This window comes from Lynx canadensis, chromosome E2 (assembly GCF_007474595.2).
Source record: "Lynx canadensis isolate LIC74 chromosome E2, mLynCan4.pri.v2, whole genome shotgun sequence".
NCBI lineage: Eukaryota > Metazoa > Chordata > Mammalia > Carnivora > Felidae > Lynx > Lynx canadensis.
Genome location: NC_044317.1, coordinates 61,152,883 through 61,165,106, shown reverse-complemented (window position 1 = coordinate 61,165,106; position 12,224 = coordinate 61,152,883). Strand labels below are relative to the sequence as shown.

Genomic DNA, 12,224 nt, shown 5'->3' with positions numbered 1-12,224 from the left:
TTCTGGGCATGGTTTCCTTACTTTGGCATATTTGGGGCTAGGTAATTCTTTGTTGAGGGACGGTCTTGGGCATTAGAGGGTGTTCAGCAGCATCCACTGGTTGCCAAGTGGCACCCCTCTCTTCTGCCAGTTATGACAATCAAAAATGTCTCCAGACATCACTAGATGTCTCCTGGAGGACAAATCCACCCCTGATGGAAAACCTCTGGCTTAAGCAACGCTGGCAATTTCAAGGCAACGGCTTTCAAAAGGATCTGTGACATGCCCAGGGAATGTAGCAGAATTTCATGGGGGCCTTTTTGTCTTTTGCTCTGGGCATGGGTGCAGCTGACATGTGGGTGGGGGCCAAGTGTGCTCTTGTGAAGTGCAGAGCTGGCTCCTGTGGACCATGTACAAATCTGTGAAACAAGTCTGTCATGTGTGAACTGAGATCCTAAGTCAACTTCACATAGAAACACAAATTAACCCTGCACGCTTAGAATTTTATACAGAATTTTCCAGAAATGCAATGGTATTTTGTTTTGTCCAAAACTTTTGCAAGAGTTAGTCACCACTTAGGAAAATCACATCCCATACAGGAATGCCACTCGGACTATTTGCATGACCAATACCATATCCCATGTGCCAGACGGCACTGGCAATGCCCCAGGTAGGTGTTCAGGCACAATGGCCCACACAGTCACGTGGAGAGGTACCGCACCAACTCAGTCCACATCATTCTACCATAAATTACTTTTGTTTTAATTATGCTTTACAAAAAGGGGCCGTATATCGATTTTTTACAATACATGTGTGTGGGTTACATTACCTATGAATTCATTTTGCAGTAATAGAGGGAACAGCACAAAACACGTGTGGTTAAAGGGGGCACTGGGCTTGGCAGATTTGAGAACCATCAATCTCCAGTATTTGGGAAGCACCATTTCTTTAAGAATCAGAGGTCGCTTTAGACGTTTCTACCCCCAGTCCCCCTTTCTTTGAATGCACTATGTGGACTTACCACATTTTTGTACCTGTGGTTCAAAAGTCATCTGTAGAGTTTCTCTCCTATGAGGATTCTCTGATGTCAAATAACACAGAAGCACCCATGGAAGACTCTTCAACCCCAATGACGTGAACCGGGTTTTTTTCTTGCATGATTTCATGGATGTCAAACAAGGCAAGCGCTCGGCTCGAGGGTTGTCCTGCCTTTGTCCCACCCCCAGGGTTCTCGCTGGAGTGTGTGTGCTGATGCCGGGCAAGGTGTGAGCCCCGGGCAAAGGACTGCTCAAGCCGTCGCCGGTTCCGGCCCTGGGACTCCTCTCTGGTGTGAGTTATCTGGTGTCGGATGAGGTGCGAGCTCTGAATAAAACATTTCCCACAATGATTACACTTAAAAGGCCTGTCGCTTCGGTGAGCCCTCTCATCTGGATTCAAAGGTGGGTCACAGCCGAGGGCTTCTGCCCACTCATGCTTCGTCAGAGCTGGCGTCTGCTCGAAGATCAGCCTCTGGCGGCACTCGTAAGGCTTCTCCCCAGCATGCTTTCGCTGGTGCTGGGCCAGGGAGGAGCTGTGCCTGAAGCCCTTCCCACAGTGGTTGCACTCATAGGGCCTCTCCTCTGTGTGTGTCCTCAGATGCAGGAAGAGGCACGTGGTCCGTGAGAAGGACTTCCCACACACGCTGCAAGTGTATGGCTTCTCCCCGGTGTGTGTCCGCTTATGCCGGCCCAGGGAGGAGTTCTGGTTGAAGGCCCGCCCACAGTCCTGACATTCATAGGGTTTCTCTCCGGTGTGAATTCTCCGATGGACAGTAAGGTGTGTGCTATGGCAGAAAGACTTCCCACACTCAGCACATTTATAGGGCTTGTCTCCCGTGTGGATTCGCTCATGCTGAACCAGGGAGGAGTTCTGGCTGAAGGCTTTCCCACACTCTTTGCACATATAAGGCCTCTCTCCCGTGTGAATCCTCTTATGCACTGTGAGATGTGCATTATGATTAAACGACTTCCCACAGTCTGTACATTTGTAGGGTTTATCCTGTACTTGGCTTCGGGTGAGTTCTGTAATGGGAACGGCCTGACTGGAAGCTTTGCTACAGTCACTGCTGTCACACGGCCCTTTGCCGGAGGAGCCTGTCTGCTGGACTGAGCTTGAGTTACCTTCCGAGTTTATAGCCTGTGAGTCGTAAGCACAGAGATAGTCTCTCCTAGAAGTCTCCGAGGATGGATCTGGGTTTGCATTCAGGACACTGTTTTCCCCAGGTCTGAAACTTTCATAGCTTTTATCTTGAACTGGTACTTCCTCAAGGCTAACTTCCAATCGCCTCAAATTATCCTGTCCCTTCTCAGGCACCTGTACCTGGCGCTCACGTTCCCAGTGTTTCCCTAGTGTGGTGGGACAGGGAGTGTCCCTCAGGAAGCCTTCCCTTTCCGCAACATGGGATGGCTCCTCCTCAAGAAGGCCCAGCTCCTTGGGTGACGCTTGGCTTTCGGGTCCAGGTTCCCAGCCTAAAAGAGTACCAAAGAGCTGAGGGAGTTGGCGGAAAAAACACAGAGAGGACACGCTGGGCCTCCATCCTTCCTACTCCTCCCACCTCTAGGAAAATCTCAGTTCTGCTCCTGTGCAGACACCAAGTGCCTCGTCTGCAGAAACAGTCTCATGCTTTCATTCGTTCGACAAAAATCTCCCAAGTACCTGCCACAGGCCCAGGCACTGGCCTTAGACAAGGGGCTGGCAGACTACAGCCCCCAACTACGAGTATTTTTTATGTTTTTAAGGGCTGCAGGAAAAAAAGAGAAGGGTGTATGACAGAAGCAGAATTCTAAAGATGTCCCTGGCTGTGCAATCAGGCACTCATCTAGGTACTGCTATGAAGGGACTTGGCAGGTGACTCATCAGCTGACCTGAAGCCTTAAAATAGGGAGATGATGCTGGGTTACCAGAATGGGCCTGAAGTGGCCCCCAGAGCCCTTAAAAGCAGAAGGAGGTAAAAGGGAGAGGCTAGCTGCACAGGAGGACTTCAGTCGGGAAATGGGTGCACTTCCTGAGAACAACTCCTCCGCAACAGTCTCAAAGGAAACAGGAGCCCCAATCCTGTGGCCTCACAGACCTGCATTCTGTCTGACCACACCTGGAAGTGGATTCTCTCTGAGTTCCCTGCCCAGTCAGGACCTTGACTTCAGTCTTGTGAGACCTGGAGCAGACAAACCAGTCAGGACTGACAGAAATGTGAGATAACGACTGGGTGTTGTTTTAAACTGCTAAGTTTATGGTAACTCGTTTCAGAGAGAACAGAAAACAAATAGTGAGTATACTTAGCCCACACAGCCTGAAATACTCACTGTCTGGCCCCTGATGCTGGGGAGAAACTGCAACCCCAACACATGAAAAGCCCAGTCCTCAGGAGCCAGGGAAATGGCTACTGAGCAAACCATCGAAGGAGCAGGCTGGGGAGGCAGACAAGGAGCTCAGTTTTAGAAAACCGAAGTTTGGTAGCTCAGATACCCAAGTAGAGGTACCCTCATGTCTGTAGGACACCTTGGGAGGACCAGCCCAGGTCGCAGAATCCTCCAGAACAAGAACTGCATGCAGGCAGGCGGGCTCCCCACTTTCTTACAGTGCAGCGAAGGCAAGGGTATCAGCTTCCTGTAGCTGCTCTAACAACGTGCTGCAAACGTTATCACCTTAAGAGACCACGCTTCTCTTACAGTTCTGAGGTCAGAAGTCCCAAGTCAAGGTATCAGCAGGGCTGGATGACTCTTGGCTGCTCTAGGAGAGAATCTGTTTCCGTGCCATTTCCAGCTTCACGAGACTGACTACATTCCATGGCCCTTTCCTTCACCTCCAGAGCCAGCAGACCCCAACCCCTGATATCTGGCTGTTCATTTTATCCTTTGTAATAAACCAGTAATAAATAGTGTCCCTGAGTTCTGTGAGCTGTAAAAGCAAATTACTGAACCTAAGGAGAGGGTCATGGGAACCCCTGATTTATAGCTCGTCAGGCAGAGGTATGGGATGCCCTGACTTGTCAACTGGCATCTGAAGTGGAGGCATTCTTAAGAGACAGAGTCCTCAGGCTGTGGGGTCTACACTAACTCCAGGTAGATAGTGTCAGAATTGGACTTAATTGTTGGACACCCACCTAGTAACTGGAGAGTTGGAGAACGGTTTGTTGGTGTGGAAAAAACCCCACACATTTGGTGTCACAAGTGTCATATGGGTAGAAACAAATCACGGTACTTCTAATTGGTGACTTTGGAGCCATTAAAATGTCCTCGAACTTGACAGTGGTGATGGGTATAATCTGTGAATATACTCAAAACCACTAAATTGTACGTTTTACATGGTGAAGTTTATGGTCCGCTGGGGACCATGGCATCCAGAAGGGGACTAGCCTGGTAGGAGTTAGCTCAGGGCCTGGGGGTGCAGGCCAGCACTGGGGACTGGAGGATGTCAAACGTGTGGGGCACTTCAGGCTCTTTTGCCTCAGAGGAGACATGGTACTTCTGCATCTGCTGCAGATTCACCTTTGCCCTCGGGTAATAGGCTACACCTCATTGTGGAGGTACATGTGATTCCCTGCAGGTCAAAAAGCCCTGGGTGGTGTCAGAGGCTGAGCAGCAGGTACTGCTGGCCGTGTATCCCACTGTCATAGCCTACTTCTTCCAACGCACTTCAGGGTACCAATGCACCAGTCCCAGAGAAGGGATTGTGACAGGCATAAGCCAATTATGACAATCTAGGCCTCCTTTCCAGACTCCCTAGTGGCATAAGGGCAGGTAGATGTGACCCAGTCCTGACCAAGGAGACATCATAGGACGAAATCTGGAGTTCATTCAGATAAAAGGGGTGAAATGTTACTGGCACTATTCTTCCCACATCCACACCCCCTGCCTGGAGCACAGATGTGATGGCCAGAGCTGCTGCATCCATGCCATGACCTCAAGGAAAGGCCAGAAGAATCAGAACCATAAGCCTTGCCACTGAATACTGAGTCAGAGGCGGCAGTGGCTGCTTTGTGAAAAAAATTGCTTCTTTTTTTGAGTACTCTAGCCCAGGTTTCAGAAATTTAGAGCTGAATACAATCCTTGTTGCTGAGAGAACACAAGGGTGTGGAGAACAGGTTTACAGAATCTGGACATGAAAGATGAAAATGGAGAAGATGGAGAGCAAGCTCACACATTAGAAATGATCCTGTGGCAAGGGCACACTGAGGTGGCAAGAGAGAACATGAGAGGGAGGACAGGGTGGGATTCTGACCACTGGAGGAGAGGCAGATGGTCTCTGTGCTCAGAGAAGGGAGAGCCCGGATGAGAAGAACAGAGAACACAGGAGCAGGGCGCAGACCTCCTACACAGAGAAAAGCTAACAGGGCAGGCCTAAGGCTACCATCCTTAGAGGGGCAGAGGGGCCAGTTTTGAGACTGGCCCTGGGCTGTGTGTGGGAATTTGGATTTCAAGAGAGTTCCCACCACCCTAACTGATAAGAGTGGCTCACTGTGCCCAAACTGTGCCCACAGTATGGTTTATGGTGAACACCTGCTCTCTCCTGCGAGTCTGGAATCTTGCTCTGTGCCAGGCACAGGGTGCCTAAGTGACCAGCGCCCAATAAAACACCCTGGCACTGAGCCTCTAACAAGCTTCCCTGGGAGCTAGCATTCCTCATGTGTCGTCACAACTCACTACTGTGGGAACTACGCATGTACAGTGTGACTCTACTAGGAAGGAACTGTGGAATCCTGGCTGGCTTCTGGACTTCACCCCATCTGCCTTTTCTCCTTGCCGACTTTCCTCTATATTCTTTCGCTGTAATCACTGGCTCTTTGGGGTCTTGGGGACCCTGACACACCACCCTTTCCAAGCAGCACATCTGTAGTCGCCTCTTGGGCTGCTCCCATTAGGAGTTCCCACTTGGCAGCTTCTCACCTGGACAGTGACCCTGGGCAATTCCTCTCTCCGCTGCCCACAGCTCAGCCCCTTGCTCCAGTTGGGAGATGACTTCAGGTTTTGGAAGCTCAGGCCCTGGAACAAGGGAAAGACACAGGATGTGGGGACCTGCCACAGAAAGAACCAGCTCAGAATCCAGCCCTACACTCCTGATAGGGCATGAGGACATCTCACAATAAGGTGACGGCTTTGCATTGGGACAGAAAAGGGCCGAAACCTCCTCCTGCCTGTACGTACCACAAGGAATGAGAATGCAAGATCCCTGTCCCCCAGCCCAAGATCAAGTCCTCATACCAGAGGCCCTATGACCTATAACCCATAAAAAATAAGTCCCTGTAGGAATCCAATCATCAGCTGGGGAAGCAGGCCTTACCCACAGAGAGCAGATGCCCAAAGGTCTCCAGCATCACGTCACGGTAGAGGGTCCTCTGGGCGGGGCCCAGCTGTCCCCACTCTTCTTGGGTGAAGTCCACAGCCACGTCCCGGAAGGTCACCGGCTCCTGAAATATCACACACATACTCTTGATCAGCTGGACTGCCCCCGTCAGTGCTCTTAGGAAGAGAAGGAGGAATGGGGAAGCAGAAGATGGGCAGGCCAGTGTCCTGAGAGAGTGCACATTCTGAATAATGCCAAGTCAGGTCTCACTGGGCACCTACTGGACTGTCACGTTTAGGTTGTATAGTGAGGGCATATGAACGTATCCCAGCAAGATGGAAGCCACCCACAGCTGACCTACAACTGATCTCAGACAGGTGCAGGTGCAAACAGAAATTGCTGACTTGCAGATCTGTGGGTTAAAGAAACAGTTACTGGTCTAAGCTACTAACCTTTAGGATAGTTTGTTACATAGTAAAATCTAACTGATACATTAAATAACTCTCAGATTCAAGGCAAGACTCAGTATCCTACCTGAAAAGAGGGGTTTATAGTTGGAGTCAGAAACTCACCTATCTTCAGGGACCAGGCAGGCTCATCAAAGACTGAAGTGGGCTACTGGAAGAGCCTACAAGGGTACTTAACCTGTGAGAGGTGACACTGCAGGTGATGGGTAATATATGCCCTATTTGAAGGGGCAGCTGGGACTCAGAACCAACTGATCATGGGGGAAATTCAGGCCTCATTTGGTCAGAACTGCCCATCTCTAGTGAGTAGCTGAAAATTAGGCCACATTTTTAAATGAAACTTTTAATTTTTGTAAGTTGATGCAACGTATCTAAAACATGTCCTACAAATGAAACCCTTCTGTGGGCTCGGTGTGGCCACTGTCAGAAGCTAGATATTTCTGGATCTGAGTTTTGACTCTGCTACTTCTTCCTCAAGAAGCATAGAGCAGGTAACCACTTCTATTGCCATGCTTCGCTGTCTACAAAGAATCATTCCTTGGGGGCTGTGATGGGGAATAAGTGGTTGTGAAACACTTTCTACAGGACAAGATGCAAAAGAATAAAATCGGTCCTCTACTTCACACCATATAAAAAGTTAACTCAAAATGGATAAAAGACAACGTAAGAGCTAAAACGATTAAGCTCTTAGAAGAAAATATAGTAATGAATCTTCACAATCTTGGATTGGCGAAGAGTTCTTAGAATCTGATAGCAAAAGCACAAGCAACAAAAGAAAAAAATAAGTAAGTTGGACTTCATCAACATTAAAAATTGTTGTGCTTCAAAGGACACTATCAAGAAAATGAAACCTGGGTGGCTCACTTGGTTCAGTATCTGACTCCTGGTTTCGGCTCAGGTGAATATCCTAGGGTTGTGGGATTGAGCCCCACACTGGGCTCTTGCTAAGCATGGAGCCTCGTTAGGATTTTCTCTCTCCCTCTGCCCCTCTTCGCCACTCGTGCTCTCTCTCTCTCTCTCAAATTAAAAAAATAAATTAATTAAAAAAATAAAGTAAAAAAAAATATCCACGTACTGGGAAATACTAATAGCAAATCACAAATCTTGTATGTGACTTGTATCTGGCAAATATAAAGGACTCTTACAACTCAATAATAATGACAACACAATTAAAAAGGGCAAAGGACCTAAATGGGTATTTCTTCAAGGAAAATATAAAATATACAAATACTGAATAAGCACTTGAAAAGATGCTCAATATCATTAGCTACCAGGGAAATGCAAATCACAATCACTTACTAACTACCTCAATCATGAAGGGGTATGTTAAGAGAAACACAAGAAGGCTTTAAAATTTTAAAGAAATTATAGTACAGGTGGCATACAGCTGTGACAAAAATTGTTCAGGAAGCATGAGAACCCTTTGGTTGGGAACAGAAGTCTCTGTTCTTGTCCCCGTGTCCTCATATCCCACTCAGGTCCTCCAGCTCTGATACATGCTCCCTGTGCCTCCTGCCTTCCCTGCCTCGCCCCCTCAACTATCACCCACTCTGCATGGGTCCTCAGTAACAGCCCAGGCGCCAGGCCCACTGAGTACTGATCTCTCCAGGCCAGAAGAGCTCTCAGTGGCATGACGTGAGTCCTTCACGTCTCCTCCTGGAATTCTAGCAGGAGCCCATTCCTTGCTTTTTCATGCACCTCAGACCCCTGTGGCTCTCCTCTTGTTCTGCACTACTGGTGCCCGGAGAGATGGGCTATCAGACTCCTTTACTCCACACACTCCCACAGCTGACCAGGCCACCCTGGCATCATCCAACACCTGGTCACTGGCCCCTCCCCGCATCCCGGTTAGCTCTCCGTATTTCTCCGACCCCCACCTTCCCAGATGCTTTAATGTTCTTTCTCAAACCCAAGCTATACTTGCTTTAAAAAATCTTGAATGGCTCCTTTTCACCTTTGGGTACAGGATGGCCTCTTTCAGCCTGGCTATGGTTGACTGAGTAATGGCCTCCAAAGATACCCAGGTCCTAGTTTCTGGAGCTGGTGAATGTTACCATGAATGGCAAAAGGGATTCTGTGAATTTGATTACGGATTTTTTAGGGGCGCCCGGGCGGCTCAGTCGGTTAAGCGGCGACTTCGGCTCAGGTCACGATCTCGCGGTCCGTGAGTTCGAGCCCCGCGTCGGGCTCTGGGCTGATGGCTCGGAGCCTGGAGCCCGTTTCCGATTCTGTGTCTCCCTCTCTCTCTCTGCCCCTCCCCCGTTCATGCTCTGTCTCTCTCTGTCCCAAAAATAAATAAACGTTGAAAAAAAAAATTAAAAAAAAAAAAAAAAAAGGATTTTTAAATGGGGAAACTATCCTGGATTATCCAGGTGGGCCCTAAATGCAATCACAAGTGTCCTTCTAAGAAGGTGGAGGGAGATTTAACTACAGAAGACAAAAGGCAATGTGACCACTACGGCTAGATGCCATGCTGCTGGCTTTGAAGACAGACAAAGGGCCATTAGCCAAGGAATACAAGGACTACAGCCACTAGAGCTAGAAAAGGTGAGGAAACCGATTCTCCCCTAGATCCTCCAGGGGTGGCTCTGCCCAGTATAACTGATCTCAGGCTTCTTACCTCCAGAACTGTAAGAATAAATGTGTATTGCTTTAAGCCACCAAGTCTTTAGTACTCTGTTACAGCAGCCACAGAAAGCTATACACTGGACCTCAACGCCCTCGACTTCCTTGCCTCCTGTGGTGGCAAGCCTCCAAGATGGCCTCCAGTGGTCCCCAGTCCTTGTGTAGTTATGCAGTCCCCTCCTATACTGTGCAGGTTTGACAACCAATAGGGTTGGGCAACCAACAGGATACCGTACCAATGAGTGTGTAAATTCTAACCCCAGGGCACAAAAGGCATTGGGGCTTCTACCTTGCCATCTCCTGGACCACTTACTCTTTGGGAAGCCAGATGCCATGTTGTGAGGACACTCAAGCAGCTCCACAGAGAGGCCCACATGGGGAGGGACTGTCATGTGAGTGAACTGTCTTGGAGGTGGATCCTCCAAACCCAGTCAAGTTTCAGATGACAGCAGTCCACACTGATATCTTGATGGTAACCTCATGGGCCTAGGCCAGAACCACCAGCTAAATCATTCAAGGATTCCTGCTATCAGAACTGAGGTAATATTTATTGTTGTTCTAGACCACTAGGTTTTGGGTTACATGCAACAGATAACTAATACACTTTATCTTACTGCTGACAGACTCTCCTTGAGAGAGTCTCGTTCCTCTGAACCCCTTTCTCAACTAGGCCTTGACCTCTGGGCTTCTATGTCCACTTTGCATCACCCAGTTTCATAAGACTTGGTTTAGTCAGAAAAAAAAAAAAAAAAAAGAAAAAGAGTTGGTTTAGTCAGAATCCCCACCCACCATATCTAATTATTCTCTGTATCTTTTCAAAGTCCTCATCCCACAGAATCCTTCAGGTAATATCTGATCACTTAGCCTGCTTCAGCAAGAATCCCTAGGTCAGTTTGGCAAGAATTATACCCACCCCAGAACCCAGCTAGAAATTCCCACTTTTACTTGTAGTATTTGGAATTGAGTCCAGTTCTATACTGAAGTCTCTTTCCCTCTATTGCAATAGTTTCTGAATAAAATCTGTTTTGACTGCCTTAATTACTGTTTTACACTGACATTGCTCATTCCCTGCCCCACCCCCTCCATCCACTGCAGACCAAAGTGTGATTTTTTTTCTCTTTCAAAGTAGGCTTCACATGCCCAGCTGGAGGCAAATTCACCACCAAGAGATCAAGACCCCAGCTGAGATCAAGAGTCAGACCCTCTGAGTGGCTCAGTCGGTTATGGCTCAGGTCATGATCTCACGGTCTGTGAGTTCGAGCCCGGCATTGGGCTCTGTGCTGACAGCTCAGCGCCTGGAGCCTGCTTCAGATTCTGGGTCTCCCTTTCTCTCTGCCCCTCCCCGGCTCATCCTCTGTCTTTCAAAAATAAATAAACACACACACACAAAAAAAATGTTCAACCAAGGTGCCCAACTAAAGTGTGATTTTTTTTTAAGTTTTTTTTTTTTAAATTTTTTTTTTAACGTTTATTTATTTTTGGGACAGAGAGAAACAGAGCATGAATGGGGGAGGGGCAGAGAGAGAGGGAGACACAGAATGGGAAGCAGGCTCCAGGCTCTGAGCCATCAGCCCAGAGCCTGACGCGGGGCTCGAACTCACGGACCGCGAGATCGTGACCTGAGCTGAAGTCGGACGCTTAACCGACTGAGCCACCCAGGCGCCCCACTAAAGTGTGATTTAATGCAAATCTGCATAACACATATCTGAAAACATGCAAATCTAAGGTTATCAATAATCTCACTTTGCATACAAAATCTGAAATAATGCAAATCCTTGTAAACAACAACAACAAAACACAGTAAGTCCAGAATTTCAAAGTTGCGGAGCTTCAGGAATTATGAATTGTTTTTGGTTTCTGCCACGTGGAGACAGCACTTTATGGAGAACACAGGGAGCGGCCACTTTTGTCTACAATTGCAGGATCTTTGAAACAGGCACCTTCCCAGATGGCCTTGCAGGCACGGACCGCCCAGTGTGCAATTCGCCCACAGCCCCCGCGAGGGAGCGGTGCTGGGAAGGAGCCCCGGGAGTCGCTCCCGCCCCAGTTATGCCGTGCCTGGTGACCTGTCATCATCCTCAGGGGTTGTGCCCAGCCCCCTGGCCAGGGGCCTCGCGGAGCAGGGCTCTCGGGGAGTGTTTGCTGGCTCCGTGAATTAAAGCATTTCTATTCGGAAATACCTGCCATCTCGGCGCTCCACTGACACCACCACATGGCAGATGGCCTTCGCGGGGAAAGCAATCGGCGGGAGCCGGGCCAGCCTGGTCCTAGGAAATGATACTAAGCCCCATCCCAGAACAAGGAAACTGGCGTACTAGGGGAGCATGCGCACTGGGGGACCTGATGGCCCGGGTTCGAATCCAAACTCCACCCTCACCAGTCGGGCCAGTCAGCGCGCCCTGAAGTGCGCCTCAGTTTTCTCATGTGTAAAGGGGGATAAGGCCCGGGCCCTGCTCACCGTGCGCTGCCAGGGTTAAAGGGCCAATACCTGCGGGAGACGCTGGACCCGCTGCAATCGTTATTATTATTACTTTACCTGAAGCCATTCCGCTGGCAGCCCTGTAGCCATCTCCAGTGCTGTCGCTTCCTCTTCGGGGTTCATCCTGGACCGACAGGTCGAGAACAGGAGCCCGAAGCGGCCGTAAACCCGAGAGCAGCCCCCGCCTCAGGGACCACTCCACTCGCCGCCCGCGGGACAATGGCGGCCGCGCTGGTGACGCTGCAACTACAACTCCCAGAAGGCCGTGCGGCGTGCCTCAGGGCCTGACCAATGGAAACCTCTGTTCGTCGAACCTTCGACCAATGAGAGCCTTCTGGCTTCGGGCCAATGGG

At 49.3% G+C, this 12,224-nt stretch overlaps 1 protein-coding gene across 1 annotated transcript in view; it reads right to left on the bottom strand.

Moving 5' to 3' along the window:
- Positions 1 to 40: 40 nt before the first annotated feature.
- ZNF8 (zinc finger protein 8) overlaps positions 41 to 12,224 on the bottom strand; it is a 41,513-nt gene continuing 29,329 nt past the window's right edge. Inside the window, exons 1-4 of the mRNA XM_030297481.2 lie at positions 11,929 to 12,124; positions 6,298 to 6,424; positions 5,904 to 5,999; positions 41 to 2,486 (exon numbers count right to left, since the gene is read on the bottom strand). Of these exons, the coding sequence (XP_030153341.1) occupies positions 1,048 to 2,486; positions 5,904 to 5,999; positions 6,298 to 6,424; positions 11,929 to 11,994 (1,728 nt within the window). The 5' untranslated portion in view covers positions 11,995 to 12,124 and the 3' untranslated portion in view covers positions 41 to 1,047. Of the gene's footprint in view, positions 2,487 to 5,903; positions 6,000 to 6,297; positions 6,425 to 11,928 lie in introns of the transcript that reaches the window.